Source organism: Panthera pardus, unplaced genomic scaffold (genome assembly GCF_024362965.1).
Source record: "Panthera pardus isolate Hobbes unplaced genomic scaffold, ASM2436296v1 HiC_scaffold_2, whole genome shotgun sequence".
NCBI lineage: Eukaryota > Metazoa > Chordata > Mammalia > Carnivora > Felidae > Panthera > Panthera pardus.
The window spans coordinates 137,676,167-137,694,457 of NW_026526765.1; the positions used below are offsets into that span (position 1 = coordinate 137,676,167).

Below are 18,291 nucleotides of genomic sequence, written 5' to 3' on the forward strand. Positions count from 1 at the left end.
TGAAGCTGCTGAAGGATACATACCCAGAGGAAGGGAAAGAGAGAAATAAACCCACTCACAGGTTTGGAACCTAATCTAATGCCTTTTGTGTGGTCCAAAAAAACTTTCAAGCTAAGAAGTCCCACCCAGTTGGTAGTGCTCCTAGCAAAAGCAAACAAAAATTCTATCTTGTGTAAAAAGTAAATTGAATCCTGGACATGAAAAAAAATCACCAAGGATGAAGGTACAAGGAAATGCATTACCCAAGCTAAAAATTGAAACAAACAAAAACCACACATAAATACACTAAGAGGAAACAAAGTACCATGTGCAAAAACTAGCAGAAACAAATGAGACCTATGAAGACATCACTTTTATCAGAATGAGAATTAAAAAAATAAAAAAAAGGGGGGGGGGACGGAAGAGGCAACAATCAAAGATAGGATACCTGGGCATTTTCCAGAGACACTGAAAGGTACCTATATTCAGATTGAGAGAGCGTGTACACACCCACACAAATGCACACACAATACACAAAAATATAAATGAAAAAAAAATGTACACCTAGATACAGAATAACTACAGTAACAAAGTTCTACGGTAAAACAGAACACCAAAGATGAAAAGAAGAATCAGAAGAATGACAGATTACATTTAAAAGGCAGAAAATTAAGGGCGCCTGGGTGGCTTAGTCCATTGAGTGCCTGACTCTTGATCTCTGCTCAGGTCATGATCTCAGGGTTCATGAGTTTAAGCCCCGCATCGGGCTCTGCAATGATGTCTGTATCCCCTTCTCTCTGCCCCTCACCGACTTGTGCTCTCTCTCTCTCTCTCTCTCTCAAGGTAAAGAAATAAACTTTTTTTTTTAAAAGACAGAAAATTAAGTGTTTCTATTGATAAAAATTGGTATTTTATGACGTTTATTCTTTCTTACATGTCTTCCAAAAAAAAAGAAAATTCGTGTATCTTTAAAAAAAGAGAACCAAATTCCTTCACTCTTAGGATTACCATATGAATCAATTGGATTCTTTCCTAATACACATTACTGAATTTTAGTAATCTTATTTTTCCTATACCTTGCAACACTTTGCTACTATGTGATTCTAAGTATCATTCCATCATTGCTCATCAGTTATTCTCAACTGTGCTAAGAAAATATGAAAATAATAAGAACATCTATAGAACAACGGAATCATTTGGAAAGACAATGAAATAAATAATAATCATTACAATATGCTTTAGCTTTTCTTACTGTGTTGCCCAAAGTACTCATTATCTTTCAAGGTTTGGAGACATCATCTTTGAAGTTACTTAAAAAGTTTTCATTGAACACAGTTAAATATTTAGCAATTTTCATTGTCTACCCAAAAGAATAAAGAGAAAAAAATCAAGGGAGTAAAGTGTTTCCTGATTATTAGATGACTCAGATAATGACAACTGAGAGAGACAGGAATACTCTAGACCACCACGATCCAACAGAAGTAAAATGGAAGCCACAGATATACTGCATAATAATTAAAAATGTAAAATTTGGGGCACTGGGGGGCTCAGTTGGTTAAACTTCTGACTCTTGATTTCGGCTCAGGTCATGATGCCGCATTTCATAAATTCAACCCCCAACATCTGGCTCTGCGTTGATGGTGTGGAGCCTGCTTGGGATTCTCTCTCCCTGTCTCTTTGCCCTTCCCCCTCTCTCCCTCTCTCCAAATAAATAAATAAACTTAAAAAAAAAGTAAATTTCACATTTAAATTATTTGGTAGCCACATGAAAAAAGTAAAAAGGAACAATATATTTTGTTTGACCCTATACAAAATATTACTTCAAGTGTAATCATTATAAAAGCTATTGAGATATTTTACATTCTTTCTTGTACTAAGGTTTTGAAATCTGTGTATATTTTACAGAACATCTTGATTCAGACTAGCCGCATTTCAAATGTTTATTAGCCACATCTGACTACTGGCTTCCATAATATATACCAAAATTGGGTGCATAGGTAAAGTCATAGATCGTGAAACTTCAGATGCTATCACAGATGAATTTTCTCACACTTACAGATCAATGACAAAAAAGGAAATACAGTATTCTCTTGGAGATGTTCATTCGATAGTAAGAACTTTTCCATACATTACTTCACATACAGAACTTGGATCATTTCATTTTGCTAAAAGAATGTGGAACACTATTCTTTCACTTTTTATGATGTTTGTGTACCAAGATTTATTTAACACATGCTTTATTTTACTTGACAAAAGCATATACAAAGGTGTCTGGAAGGAAATAGTAGAGTAGAAGTTTAAAAAAAGTTTATTAATTTAGTCATTCTAGTTGTGTCTCTAAATCTAAAAAGGAAAATATTTTGCAATTAGGCAGCAAAGATATAAGCCACTGTCTCTTCAACACATCTATTAACCATCAAGGTTTCCAAAGATTTGGACTGTGAAAATGCATGTCTAAGAAAAAGAACCATTAACAATGGTAAGCTAGAACCTACTAGAGATATACTTAAAATCTGGAAGCTTTTACAAGGCTTACAAGATGATTTATGTTTCAGGTTCATGCAGAGTAGTTCAAGATCAAGGAGGTATACTGTTCAAAAGATGCTGCCCATTTAAAAACTAGGAAAATAAGGACTAAAACTTTTGAGTTTGTGATGCTGAAATTCCGATCAAAATTCTAGTGAAGTTGTATTTCACTTTTCTCATTTGAATTTCTGTAAATTATTCATTAAAAAAACTACAAAAACAGTAGTGATTACTACAAAAAAATGGTGATAACCATTTTTCCTGGGAAACCAAGAGTTAAAGTATTTGAAAAAGATAAAAACAGACCTCCCAAGAAACATCCAGGCAGATTAGGGGGGGAAAAATCAGACAAAATTTCTAAAACAAAAAAGTATAATATTAAATCCTAAAAAATCAAAGGACAGACTTCCAGTTCTGTTACGATGGAACAGCTATACTTTTTCCCTTTCTCCTGCTGAATGCAACTAAAACATTTTATTGGACATTGTACCTAAGGCTGAGGGAAGAAATGAAACCTGCCAGCACCTAAGGAATGCCACAGAGGTACATTTTATCTTTCCTGGGATTTCGTTTTGCCTGACGTATTTTGACACACAGCAGAAAAAGCTGGCAGCCAGGAAATACCAAGAGTTGCAGACAAATAAAGCCTCAATAAAAGCCCATTTCCTTTAGTAAGAAGGCGGTGAAAACGATAGCCTAGTAAGAGAGAAAACTTTTAGACACCGATCACTCTACTCAACCCAACGACCACAGAAAGAATAGTTGCTCCACTTCCACTCAAGCCAGGGAAAGCCTAGAAGGAAGCCTAGACTTCCAACCTCATGAGACTTCAATGGGGCACTCAATGCCAGGGGGGTGTCAGAGAAGGCCAAGCAGAGAGCCAGGATTCTCACTGCCCCCAAGAGAGTAACGTGCCCCACCCAAAGCGTCAGTGGCAACCAAGGGAGAGCTGGGACTCTTTTCCTCTTAGCAGTAATGAAGAATGCCCTTTCCAGCCCAGGTGTCAACCAAGGCCAAGTGGGAAATCTGGTCTTCTACCTGCATCTGGCAGAAATGAGATAAAGTCCCCCCACCTGTCCCCCAGGCTGAGGGGTATCAGAGAAGGCCAGCCAAGATGGGAGGTTTAGATAAGATCCGGAGTCTCGTCACAAAATACAAAAATGTCTAGGAATCAACCAAAATCATTCCTCGTATCAGACCTAGGAAGCTCTCAAACTGAATAAAAAAGACAATCAATAGACGCCAACACTGAGAAGACAAAGATGTTAGATAATGACTTGTAAGGCAGCCAAGATAAAAATATTTCAATGAGTAGGGGCGCCTGGGTGGCTCAGTCGGTTGGGCGTCTGACTTCGGCTCAGGTCACGATCTCGCGGTCCGTGAGTTCGAGCCCCGCGTCGGGCTCTGTGCTGACAGCTCAGACCCTGGAGCCTGTTTCAGATTCTGTGTCTCCCTCTCTCTCTGACCTTCCCTTATTCATGCTCTGTCTCTCTCTCTCTCTCAAAAATGAATAAACGTTAAAAAAAATATATTTCAATGAGTAATTATGAGCACGTTTGAAACAAAAGAAACAATACAAAAACTCAACAAAGACATATAGGGGGTCAGCAAAGAAATAAAAGCTATATAAAGAACAATCAGTGGGAATTTTAAACCTGAAAAATACAATAATCAAACTAAAAAGCTCAGTGGACAGGTTCAACAGCAGAATGGAAAGAACAGAGGAAAAAGTCAGCAAATGGAAAGACAGAACACCAGAAATGATCTTATCTGACCCACGCAGAGAAAAAAGTCTGAAAAAAAAAAAAACCCAGAAGACCCAAGTTTCTGTGGCACTACAGCACAAAACACCCCATGTATCCCTACGATCACAGTCCTAGAAGGAGAGGAGAAAGCAGGGAGGAGAGAAACAAAACTCCAAACAGGAAAAACCCAAAGCAATACACACCAAGGCACACAATGAAGCTTCTGAAAACTAACGACAAAGATAAAATCTTGAAAAAGACATCTTAAAACCTCATCTCACAAGTGGAAAACACTAATATGACAGCGGATTTTATCATTAACTACAGAAGCCAGAAGGAAGTGGTACAGTATTTTCCAAGTGGAAAAAAACAAAACAGGGACCGTCAACCCAGAATCCTAGATCTAGAGTGGTCTAGAGTGATGAGATGTGAAACATCCTAAAATCCTTGTTGTGCTCAGGAGGAGACTAAAGAGAACAGGTAACTATGACAAGAATAGATGCAAACTAACAGAAGAAGGAAAATGGAAAGAGAAAAAGGGGGGTTGGGGGCAGGGGAAATCTGCCACCAATCCAAACGTGGGCAAGAAAAGCAAAAGCTCACAAAAAAAGGGACCAAGAGAGAAAGGATGGATGTTTGAACTAAGCTCAATCATAGGAGCAATCCTTGAAACGTAAGTGGAAAATCTGAACACACCTTTTTCTTGCAGATCAAAAAGCCACGTTTGACTGAATAGCACACTTAACCAACTTCATTTGATTATATATAGCTCAGTGCATTCAAGAATTAGAGAAGACGCGTTTTCAAGCACACGATGTCAATTTTAATAAATGTTTCATGCACTAGAGGAAGAGTTAAAAATATAATACTCTGGTCCACCAGACTACTGGCCCAAGGGAACATTGTACTATATTGTACATGTTCAAAAAACAAATGAGGGGCAGGCTAGTCAGGTAATCGGGTCCTCTGACTACAGCATTCTGCAAGTGCTTTTTGACAAACCCCACACCAGCTGTGGACTGTTTTCTCCAAATGAACTTTTCTTTAAGGCATTTCTTTCTGGCTGAGATTATCCTTAGTCTCGATTTCTATGGGTCACTTGGATCTCTAGCTCCCAACACTCACTGCAGAGTTAACTGTTGTTCCCTCCTTATGAATAAGATGAAAACGTAAACTGCTGTTGTTCTTAAGTAAATGACATGAGATGTGTGTCCCTTTCTCAGAAACATAAATCTCACATTACTGCAACAAGTGACGCATGAGAAATACACATGAAAAGCCTTTGTCTAAGCCCGGCCAGCTTGCGATTTCACGCTGCTACTGAAGAACGGAGAGGGACCCGCGCATTCGACCAGTCTCAGATAAGAAAATGAGGCCAGGGCGGAACCTCAACCTTGCCCACTGTTTGTTTTTCTTTTCTGGAAGAGTATGGATCTTTATTTCTGACATACTGAAATTTTGCCAGCTGTGTCCAAGCCCTGGAGGGCTTCTATGGTTCTCTGGGTTCTGCCCTCGGGGCACCTGGTCTATGTAAAGGCTCACAGCCTCCAGCCGGGGAAAATGTTCAACTATTTTTCCTTTGATTATTTCCTCCCCTACTTTTGTATTTTCCCCTCTTCCTTCTTTCTGGGACTCTGCGACGTTAGACCTGGTTAGGCCCTCTATGTGTCTTGTCTTTCGTTGCAGAGTAGGTGTACCTGTACTTTATGGAACAATTTCACAACCAGAGAGAAGCTATGGAACTTTTCCAGTTGGAAGACACAACGAATCCTAAGAATTCTTTTTTTCTTTTTTACTTTTTTTAATGTGTATTCATTTTTGAGAGAGACAGAGGGAGAGACAGAGCATGAACAGTGAGGGGCAGAGAGAGAGGGAGACAGAATCTGAAGCAGGTTCCAGGCTCTTGACACGGGGCTCCAACTCACAAACCACGAGATCATGACCTGAGAGGAAGTTGGATGCTTAACCGACTGAGCCAGCCAGCTGCCCCTGTAGGATTCTAAATAATCAAGTTATAGATTTTAAAAATTCCCAATCTATCAATCTATCAAGGGAAATGGGGGTAGGTAGTTAAGTAAATTGCGAAAGTTTATGATTATAAGGACATTTCTTTTACAATTATTAATACAGCCTTAAGTAAAACTATGTCAAGGCTGAAAAATTAGAAACTCTACAATGCAGCTTGAAAAGAGCCTCCTGAGAGTTAAGAAACTAACATTTCAGGCCATCTCATTAACTAATAAATTCCAGGAAGTGAGGCAGGTTTTGTAACCATACTACACCTCAGTTTCTCCATCTCTAAAATAAAAGAGCAGTGTGGGCCACCTTAGGGAATGGTGTTGCACTCACCCATGGTCCAGAATGTACTAGCTGATCTCTGGACAAGTGTTTTCTGGGGCCCTCTCAAAGGCTAATCTGCCTGTTCTACGGGTGGGAAGGTGAGGCCAGACAGAAAATCATGAACGTAAATGAAGGGCAGGAGGCAGGTTGGACTAGGTAACGTCTAAGGTCACAGTGAGCTTTAGATGCTCTGACTTGGGCTATAATACTCTCTCAGGTTTATGGGCCAGAGAAGGGCCAGTTCATGAAAAGACTGGCCTACTCCTTTTTTTTTTATAAGTTTATTTATTTATTCTGAAAAAAAGAGAGACAGAGCGAACAAGTGAGCACAAGCCGGGGACGGGCAGACAGAGAAGGAAAGAGAGGATCCCAAGCAGGCTCTGCACAGTCAACACAGAGCCTGACATGGGCCTCAAACTCATGAACCGTAAGATCATGGAGGCTGTCTTACTCCTCAAGAGGCTTACATACCACAAGTTATCCCAAAATGATGCATAACCCAGGGTTTTCATTTCACTTGGGACAGATAAAGCATTCCCACTCATCTTTCCAACTTCCACCTAGCTCCCACTGCCAACAAAGAGAATCAGGTAGAAAAGGGAGAAGAGAAAGCTCTCTGCAACTCCTTGGAGACTGAAGTGACAAGAAAACGAATATTAAACTCACAACAGGAACCAAGCCCTTTTGGTCCCTCAACCACATCTTTCAAGCCCCATTTCTGAGAATAGAAAATTCCAAGCCCAATTTGAGAGTCACTGTAAACTCCTCTCGGTGCCAGATGATTTTATCTGCATATTTATATTCAAAGTACAAACAACTTAAAATGTTTACACTAAGTAGTAATGGAAGTCATGTGTCAAAGACAATGGGAGGAAAAAGAGGAAAGCGTTCTTTACAACGAAAGCTTGAAGATATACAATATCCGTGGAAAATCTGGCTTATGAGTAAGAATGCACTGTTTACCTATTCCATTTAATTACAGAGAACATGACTTTCTACCCTTTGCATACACAATGTCTAAAGTCTCGTGTTTTGGTTTTTTGCTTTGGTTTTGCTCTGCAATGCTGCCAGAAGCTTGGGAACGCTCACAGCTCCATGTACAGAGTCCCAGGGAACACAGCCACACACGTTCCTGTCCTTTGTGGTCCCCCTTTCCTTTAATCTCCCACTTTCAGGGAGAGGCAGTGAAAACCGCCATGCCCAAAGGAAGAGAACAAAAACAGTCAAGACAGCCCTCCTCAGATGATCGCAAGGTCTCCAGCATGTCAACTCTCCTTGGAGAACACCATCAAGACCAAGAAAACTATGCGAGGCCACCAAGAGGCTCTTGGCATCTCTCTAGTGGGAGAGAGTCATCTGAAGCATGCAGTGACAGCGTATCCTCCCCTTGTAACCAAGAGCGATTCAGGCACGACCACCCAGAAAAACTCTGTCGTGGAAACTGGGTCCTGGCTTCCCAGAGCCTCCAGCTACCTGCCTGCACAGAACCCACCCTAAGATTAAAGCTTACAGGGGTTACAAGGTATTATTCATAAAAAGGACAGTAACAGCCGCTGTTTCTGTGATGTAACATGTCTCAGACGGAGAGCTCCTCACGGCGAATCCATAACCCTCAGGTGAGGTCCAGCTCTGCTCTTCCTTATCTTCCCAGCTATGTTCACCTGGGTCATTCCCATGCATCTGCCTGTCAATTGTTCAGTGTCCTGGCTGAACACCTGACCTGTGCCATCCCTGCACCTGCCCTGTGTGGTTCTCTTCGGATTAATGACTACATGAAATATTCATCTGAGGCCTTTAGCCTTTTATATTTAAAAACAGAGAGAAGTTGACACTGCTCTATCTTTTCTTTTGCTTTTCCTGTCACTTAGGACAAGTGTTGTTCTTTCTTCCCTCAATAGTTCCACTTGCTCCTCTCAGCTGCAGAAAAGAGCCTATCGCATTTTCACAAGCACACATTCTAATTTTCAAAGAAGCTGACACTTCATCAGAGGCAATTAATTTTTATGCACTTATTCTCAACTTGATTCCATATATGGACTGGCCAGGCCCAACAAAAATTCAGTTTCTCTATGTCCTCAAAACCCAAAACTAAAGGCTAGGAATGCCATGAGAAAGCAATAAATCTTGGAAAGAAAACAAAAAGCAAAAAGTATCACAGAGCTGAATTAAAACATGGACAGATTTGCTTTACATCAGTTTTTACCTTTATACTAAATTTTCAATTCCTCGATCCAGAGAACCAATTACAAATACAACTTCATTAAAGCTAAAAGGACCAACTGACAACATATTTTTAATTTTAAACTTTGTTTATTTTAATCTAGAGTGTTTGACTGTTGATATATTTTGCATCTCACCCAGAAGTTCTGACAAAAAAAATATCGAGACATAAATTTATTTAAATTGCATTTTATTGACTGAGGATCTAAACACATCTTACCTGTAAATATGTTTCCAAACCTTGTCGTCGTTGCTCCAAGACTTTTGGGACCCAGTTCCTAACATGTTTAGAAGGGATTTCTGGAGTTTTTATACATTTCTTAAGCTATAAAGATAGAAACAAACAAAAATACAGAAAAATGTCTCAATTATAAAGACATTATTTGAAGGGGAAAGGCAGTAAAAGAAAATGAGCCACAACTATCTCCAATAAAAAAGATACAAGAAAATATAATTACAGTGAAATTTCGTTAACAAATTCTTTACTTGGCTTTCCTAAGTGTTTAGGTTTCGGGATAAGCATTTTATGGTTTTGGTAGATTTTGCTATGCTTGTATATCACTGAGTATTTCAGACTGGATTACTTTTTTCCAAAAAATTAAAAGCTCACTAAATGCATTATAATGGAGGTAAAGACATTTATAATCTTTTTAAATTTACTTTTTAACGTTTATTAATTTTTGAGAAACAGAGAGCACAAGCAGGGGAATGGCAGAGAGAGAGGGAGACACAGAATCTGAAGCAGGCTTCAGGGTCTCAGCTGTCAGCACAGAACCCGACGCGCGGCTTGAACTCACAACGCGAGATGGTGACCTGTGCTGAAGTCGGACACCCAACAGTCTGAGCCACCCAGGCACCCCTATAATTTTCAAAATCAATTAATATAATGAAATTTTGCTCAGAAGAAGTAAAGTCTTTCTACATATTATTTCACATAAAAAAGCAAAATAAAATGCAATGTTTCTAACCATCTCGCTGGAAATGACACGTAAACTAGACCAAACTACTTGGAGAGTTTCCCAAAAGGTCTTCAATAGAATGAACTTAAGTTTTTTAAAACTGAGAGACTGATCCTTCCAATGCTCCTAAGATTTAGGTCCAAATTCTGTTCATGAAAAACCACGGTTCTCAGCTAAGTCTTTCTGGGCAGCAGTTTTAAGGGACAACATATATAAAGAAAAATTCTACTGGAACCTGACTTAGCACTGCCTGTGTGAGACTCATCCTATGACATTAACATCCTAACCTGTGAAGGTCACCTTACATGGCCAGGTACTTTGCACAGGGGTCTTAAAATGGAACAATTCTCCTCGACTATCCAGGTGGGCTCAGTGTAATAATAAGATGCCCGATGAGAAGGAAGCAGGAGGCTCCGATTCAGAGAGAGCCTGGAGGATGCTACGTGGCTGGGTTCATTGACAGAGGGAGGGTCGAGAGCCCAGGGGACCTCGAGAAGCTAGAAGGAAAGGGAATGGATGCACCCCTCCAGCCTGGGGATGCCTTGATTTTAGCCCAGGGAAACTCGTTGTGGACTTCTGACCACAAGAAGAATAAGAAAATAAATTTCTGTTGTCTTAAGCCCTCAGTTTGTGCTAACATGTTAGAGCAGCAATATGAAACCAACACACGGACTCAAATGGAATGAAGTTTAATGTTCTAATTAAAAACTTGGAAACCCTGCTGAGACTGTGTAGCGGGAAGCCAGACCTGGTGTTGGAAGTAAGAATATACAGATTAAAGGGGCACCTGGGTGACTCACTTGGTTAGGCGTCTGACTCTTGATTTTGACTCAGGTCATGATCTCACACTCTGTGAGAGCGAGCCTCGCATCGGGCTCTGAGCTGACAGCGCGGAGGCTGCTTGGGATTCTCCGGCTCCCTCTCTCTCTCTGCTCCTTTCCAATTCTCATACACACTCTCGCCCTTGCTCTTTTGCTTTCTCTTGCTCACTAAGATATAAATGAGTAAATAAACAATAAAAAAAGAAAAGAATGTGCAGATTACGACCTGCTGAGTAAGGGGCATACGTCCTGAACACCTGAGCTCCCACTTTGGGGAAATGGACCCTATGGGCTTGCTGTGAATGAAGGCAAGGTTTCACTATACCCGAGGAGAGGAAAGAGAGTACAGAAGCGGGGGAGGGGTGGCAGGTCAGGAACAAGCAGGAGATAAGACAGCAGGGTGACAAGCACCTATCACTGATCACTTTCAGCTGGTCAGGACTGAGGTCACCAAATTTCTGAGGGCTTGACTCCAAATGGTTATTTTAAAAGGTGCCAGGAGGGGCGCCTGGGTGGCTCAGTCGGTTAAGCGTCCGACTTCGGCTCAGGTCATGATCTCACGGTCCGTGAGTTCGAGCCCCGCGTCGGGCTCTGTGCTGACAGCTCAGAGCCTAGAGCCCGTTTCAGATTCTGTGCCTCCCTCTCTCTCTGACCCTCCCCCATTCATGCTCTGTCTCTCTCTGTCTCAAAAATAAATAAACGTTAAAAAAAAAAAAAAAATTTAAAAGGTGCCAGGAAAGTCAAGTGGGAATGTATGGAGGGAATCCTGAACTCAGGTCCTTGCCTAAATGTCCGGACTCTGGGTGTGAGCAGGGTTATCATACTGTAAAATGCCTAGACAGCAGCCTAGGAAATCACAATTGTCTTTCAAAGTTTCAAAAACTCAGATAAACAAGTTTTTCTCCTCACACATTGCTCCTTTTTAAAAAAAAAATTTTTTTTAATGTTTATTCGTTTTTGAGAGAGAGAAAGAGAAAGAAAGAGAGAGAGAAAGTGGGGGAGGGGCAGAGAGAGAGGAAGACACAGCATCCAAAGCAGGCTCCAGGTTCCGAGCTATCAGCACAGAGCCTGTCATGGGGCTCGAACCCACCATCATCGAACTGTGAGATCATGACCTGAGCCAAAACTGACTGACTCACCCAGGCGCCCCCATATCATTTTAAATGGGAAGCTTAGTGAATGTCTTGAGCAAGGGCATGACTTAATATAAATTCACTTTAAGGAGGTCATGAGAGATTCCATAATCAGGCAGCACTATAATGGGGCTCTTTTTCCTGACAGAAACGCCAAGCACTCCTGGAGCAACAGCCGCTGTACTGTAACCAGATGAGTGAAAGGCGCGTGCTAACATAAAGGTGGTAAAGCAGAAAGACCAGAAGGAACTTGGAATATGGATACTGTGGAATTGCAACATCAACTTGGAGCGTCTGCTTTTAGTTTTGTTGCAATGTGAGAATCTTCTTGCACCTGTTTAAGAAACCTAATCAAGTTCCTAGTATATCCAATGAAAAATACTCCTGGCACAAAGGAACCCATTGTTTAGTTTTGGTGATTCTAAGTCTCAGATGCCCCCGAGGCACTCACACAGAGATAAAATGTAGGCAGGTGGAAAGGAGTCTAGATCTAGGCATCAGAATACGTTCAGTGGTACTGAGAACCATGAAACTAGATGACGTGACAGTGGGGTGTTTCTCTGTTGGCACAGATGGGAAAAAAGTGCTGTGATGGCAGAATCTGAAGACAGCTCCGAAGATCCCTGCCCCTTAGTGCATGTGTGCCTACATAATCCCCTCCCATGGGGTCATATGGGATCAGTGAATGTGGGCAGGACAGCCGTTCCTTTGATGAGGTTACCTTTTATGAGACCTGGTCCTAGCACACAGACTCATGGCTTTGCCATGTTCCAACCACATGGCATAGATGCTGAGAGCTACCCTTGGCCAAAAAATCAGCAAAAAAAAAAAAAAGGGGGGGGGGCCTCAGCCCCATGACAGCAATAAACCTACTTTCACCTAAACAAGCTTGGAAGAGGACCCTGAGCCCCAGATGGGACCATAGCCTTGGCCACACCTGGATGCCCACCTGGTGAGACCCTAAGCGGAGAACCCAGTACACCTGTGCCTGGACTCTTGCTCCAGAGAAACTCCCAAATGATACAGTTGTCTTGTTTTAAGCTGCTGAGTGAGTGGCAGTTCCTTACACTGCAATGGGACATGGTTACAATGGCAGAGATCTCTGATTCTGAGAGGCAGGGCAGAGAAGCAGGCAGGCACTGAGCAGGGGGTGAAACCGCACCTTCAGACAAGAAAGGGTTCCAAAAAGCGGGCACAGTCCGACTGCCCAGCCAGGCTGGGGAAGTCAAACAGTGGGTAAGGAGGGAATAGGAAGGGATAGAGCAGAGCCTCCATTTTCAAGAAATTCTACCAAGAAAGGAGAGTAATGCGGGCAACATGGGAGGGAAGCAGAGAGGCAAAGGTGAGTTTTATTACGTTAAATGGGAAACACTAGCACATGTTCATTTATTTATGAGACTGATCCAATACTGAGGAACAAGGGAGAGAGAGAGAAACCATTTATGATTGTCTGTGTGGGAATAAATATATATCTCATCTCTACACCATTTGAGGTATTTCTCAAACAGAGACAAAGCCAAAAATGCTCAAGTATTCTGTGGTAATAAATTTATTCGGTTACAACTTAAACCTCAGGAAACTTCCTTTAAAACTGTTGAATCGTGGGGCGCCTGGGTGGCTCAGTTGGTGAAGCACCCAACTTCAACTCAGGTCATGATCTCACAGCTTGTGAGTTCAAGCCCCATGTCAGGCTTGGAACCTGCTTCGGATTCTGTGTCTCCCTCTCTCTCTGCCTTTTCCCTGCTTCAGATTCTGTGTCTCCCTCTCTCTCTGCCCTTTCCCTGCTCACTCTCTCCCTCTCTCTCTCTCAAGAATAAATAAACATTAAAAAAAAAACTGTTGAATCGTGACATTTCTTACATTGTAAAATAGAAAATCAACTCCATTATCTGTCTCTCCTTTTTTTTTTTTTTAATCTTGAAGATAGAGTACTGAAAACACTTTTCCTTTTTATTTATGTCAGGAGTGTGGAGGAGGCCGATCATCATAGCTGCGGGGATCTGTGACAGCGTTTGTAGGTGAGTAATGAATTGCTTTAGATGAGGAGAGACAAACCCAAGACAATATGTTTCCAGCAGGGCTCAGCTGCTCACAAGATAAATACTCCTCTGCCACTCCATGGGATGATTAACTGTTCTGGCCATGCTGCGTCCGGCCACATGGCCTTTCTGATCCACACGGATAGCCACCAGATTCCGTGATACTGAAGGCACAATCCCCTCTGCCTGGAGTCATCTTTTTATTTTTATTATTTTTTTTAATTTTTAAAAGGTTTTTGTAAGTAATCTCTATGCCCAACGTGGGGCTCGAACTCACGACCCCAAGATCAAGAGTCGCATGCTCCAGCAAGTGAGCCAGCCAGGCACCCCTCCCTTTCCTCTTTATACCATTCAAAGAGTTTACTCAGACTTTCCTCCACACAGATGTCCCACGTACACACTGGTGAGAGCGCCAATCTTCCAGAGAAAGGAACACAGATACTTTCCCAAGCACCTAAACAAAGAGCTGGAAATGTGACAAAAAGGTTAAGGAAAGAAGTGAGGAGCCTTTGGGGTAAAATTCAACCTTTCCCTCCACCTCGGTACCCGTCCGTCCTCAGGGTTCCCTCTAGAAGCACTACATGGGGCGCTTTATTCCTGGTGTGACCCCATATGGCAGCTTCGGGTTCTTTTGAAATGTGTACTTCATTAATTTAAATATAAGAATGTACTGTTTTATTCAAGCCAAAAGTAGGCAATAACAAGAATGAGGACAGTTAATTTCATAACAAACCAGCACCGTATTTCCCTGAAACCTCTGGGCCGGAACAGAAAGTGAACAGCTGAGAAGGCATGTAAAATATGCTCCCCAGTTGGCCATGCAGGGCAGGACTTTCTCCGCACGCCCGTGACTGAGGGCCTGGGGAGGCAGAGCTGTTCTCAAGGACCACCATTTAAAGTGGTAACTTGCTTGTCTACAGGAGATGCGGGCAGGTGCCACTGGGGCACAGGGGAAACTCATACAAGCCTAAGGCTCTTCCCATCACCGCCGGCCCTCAACAGTAGGGAGGAATCCCCATAACTTTTTTTTTTTAAAGATACGAGGCTAAGAGTGAACAGAGAGGAACAAAGTGGGGGCCCGCTTGGGTTGCAGTGTGGTGTGCGTGCTGGTCCCATCTGGGACTACACAGCTACAAAGGAATTACTCGTGTAACCTGGGATGGAAATTACAGGGAACTCAACTCCCACGGTCGAAATGAGTTTTTTTAGCCAAAACATTCCTCCAGTTAATTCATAAATATGCAGGATGTCCTCCAAACATCCCATTTGCCGACTACTTATTTAATGCCTAATACGTGCCCAACACTAACAGGCAGGGAGGAAGATGTGAAAGATAAGATACGGTCCCGACGTGTATAAAACCCCCAAAAAAGTGTCTTCTAGTTAGACAAGACTTAGAGACAAGTAAATTTTAATGATCTCTTACATGCTTTAAATTTAAGCAGAAACGTCTACTCTAAAGGAAGACGAGGAGGTGCCTGGCTGGCTCAGTCAGTACAGTATGTGACTCTTGATCTTGGGGTCATGAGTTTGAGCCCCACGTTGGGCATAGAGATTACTTTTTAAAAAAATAAAATAAAATAAAGGAACAGCAATTCCAAGAACAAAGACCTGAGGGAATAAAAGAAACTCCCAGGAAAGAAGGAGAACGTGAAGTATTTCAGTTTGGTTTGAACAGATCAGAACACAGAGGGAAGGCCATTCAGCACGGCAAAGACAGACAGCGATCTTCTTACACGAGGGTGAGTGGGGAGACTAATTGGCTGCCACCGCTGTTTTCTCATGAGAAAGTGAGAAATAAGGTCAACTAGAAAAGGAGTTTGTGGTTGACAGACTAACGGTTCCCTCCTGCAAAAGATGTCCATGTCCTGACCCTTAGAACTTAAGACTGTGTCACCTTACCTGGCCAAAGAATGGGCTTAAGTCAAGCATCTTGAGCTGGAGACATTATCCGGGGGTATGCAGGTACAGTCAATGGAATCTCAAAGGAGAGGCGGAAGTGTCATCATCAGAGAGGGTAGAGGCAGAGACAGCAGAGGTGATGATAGAAACAGAACCTGCAGTGACCGACCATACTGCTGGCTTTGGAGATGGGAGAGGCCACAAGCCACAGACTCTGAGCAGCTTCTGTAAGTGAGAAAAGGCAGGGAAACGATTCTCTCCCAGAGCCTCCCAGGGGGAACTGGGCCCTGTCGATGCATAATAAATGCGTGTTGCTTTAAGCCACTATGTTTGTGATGACTAATCCTACCAGTAATTGGAAACTAATAGAGAGTTTAAGATAAGTGGTCGTGAGGGTCAATGTCCATGATACGGTTGACAACACCGACCCATTTCAATGCGTTTGCGCCACAGAATGATGAAAATGGTGCTTTAGGGAAACTGATCTGTAGCACAGAAAGAATCAGAAGACAAGGATCAGAAATTGCTAAAGCAATACTTAGAGACAACTAGTAAGACTCTGGCTTGGGAGGGAAAAAGAGAAGAGGAAAATTAAATGGTGCACATTATAGAAATTTGGAAGAATGAATCAATGGGACTTGGTGACGCTCTGAACACAGGAGGTAAGAGAAACACAGGTAAGACCCCTGAGGTTTCAAACCTTGTGGCTTCGGTGCACCTGATAGACAGAGGGTGGGTGAGGAGGGTTGTCTAAGATATGCCTCTAAAAATATAACCACACAATAGGAACTGTCAAACTTCAAGAGGCACTGAGATCACCAGGGATCCTGATTTAAAGGGCAGATAACTGGGGTGCCTGGGTGGCTCAGTCAGTTGAGCATCTGACTCTTGATTTTGGCTAGAGCCATGATCTCACGGTTCGTGAGCCCCACATGGGGCTCTGCACTGACAGCGGGGAGTCTGCTTGGGATTCTTTCTCTGCCTCTCTCTCTGCCCCTCCCTGACTCATGCTCTGTCAAAATAAACAAACATTTTTAATAAATAAATAAATAAAAATAAAGGATGCATTACGGGGCTCCATCACAGAGATTCTAACTCAGCACGTCCCGGGAGTACACAGAATCTTCACGTCATTCAATACTGTTCTGTTACAGATGGTCCAAGGTGCACATTATGAAAAATACCAATCTAGAAAAGCTAAGAGAAAATGGAAGCAGATACTCATCACCACTCTGGAAGAAATGACTTCTATTCAGAATCTGAGAGAGTGAAAATTGACATAACAGATAACATACACATTTAAAGCTTTTGTAAATTAAAATAAATATCAGAGCCAAAAGGTCCTGTGTGAAAAGTACTTTCAGCAAATGGCTAAAATTTTATTAGCAGGCCACACAAACTAACGGGTAAAAATAAATCAGACTCTAGTAGATAGACCAGTCCAAAAAAAGGGAATACAACTTCTTTTTTTATTTTTATGTTTCTTTTTTTTTTGAGAGAGAGAGACAGACAGAGCACAAGCAGGAGAGGGGCAAAGAGAGGGAGGCACAGAATCTGAAGCAGGTTCCAGGCTCTGAGCTGTCACCACAGAGCCCGATGCGGGGCTCGAACCTAAGAATGGTGAGATCGTGATCTGAGCTGAAGTCGGATGTTTAACCCCATTGAGCCACCCAGGCACCCAGGGAATACACCTTCTAAACAAACTTAAGACACACCAATGACAACAGCAACAAGGCAACATACATTGTTTGCTAAAGTAAATAAATATAATTTTGGGGGGTAATATTCAAACACAATGAGATTTTGTGGTACTTTCCAATGTGCTGGCTGCATTTTAAATCTGCTATAACCATTCTGGAAAGAAATGTGGTAGGATATATGCAAATCCTTTGACAGAGAAAGCTTCTTTTTGCAATCTAGCATAAGGAAACCACCCTGAATATGGAAAATATTATATCTAATGAAAGCCATCAATAATTGGAAGTTTACCATATGATGCACACACAATGTCATTTAGTTTGTAAAATAATCCTATGACGTTAGTACTGTAATTATTCCCATTCTCCAAATGGGGAACGTGAGACACAGAAAGATCTTGTAACTTGCTCCATGAACTTGACAGCCAGGAAGAGGTAAAGGCAGACTCAGGAAAATTCTGCTTCCAGAGCCTACACACTTAACTTCGACACCGTAATTACCACCATGCAGGAACATGGTTAGTCCAGCAGCATTTGCTTTACTAAAAAATTCAAGAAGAGAGGGGCACGTGGCTGGCTCAGTCGGTGGAGTAATCGACTTGATCTTAGGGTTGTGATTTCGAGCCACACGTTGGGTAGGGAGAATGCTTAAAAATAAAATCTTAAAAACAAAAACAAAAACAAAACTTCAAGAAAAGAAGGAAAACAGCCATTATGGTAGCAGAGTAGAAATATGTGTGGGTAACAATGGGTTATTTACCCTGTCCCCAAACCTCCTGCAAGGTTTAGCTTTATAGTGTGAAAAAAATGAAAAAAACAAAAAAACACCTCTTGAATGTTCCCCCAAAATAGAAAGAAATCCTGAGAAAAGTGTCAACGAATGGGATAATGTTTTTGTATAGGGGCGCCTGGGTAGCTCAGGTGGTTAAG

The 18,291-nt window shown here is 41.9% G+C and overlaps 1 protein-coding gene across 1 annotated transcript in view; it reads right to left on the reverse strand.

Annotated features, from left to right (window-relative positions):
* Positions 1-18,291, reverse strand: part of SNX24 (sorting nexin 24) — a 157,562-nt gene that overhangs the window by 48,638 nt on the left and 90,633 nt on the right. Inside the window, exon 3 of the mRNA XM_019469550.2 lies at positions 9,031-9,135. Coding sequence (XP_019325095.1) covers positions 9,031-9,135 — 105 coding nt within the window. The remainder of the gene's footprint in view (positions 1-9,030; positions 9,136-18,291) is intronic.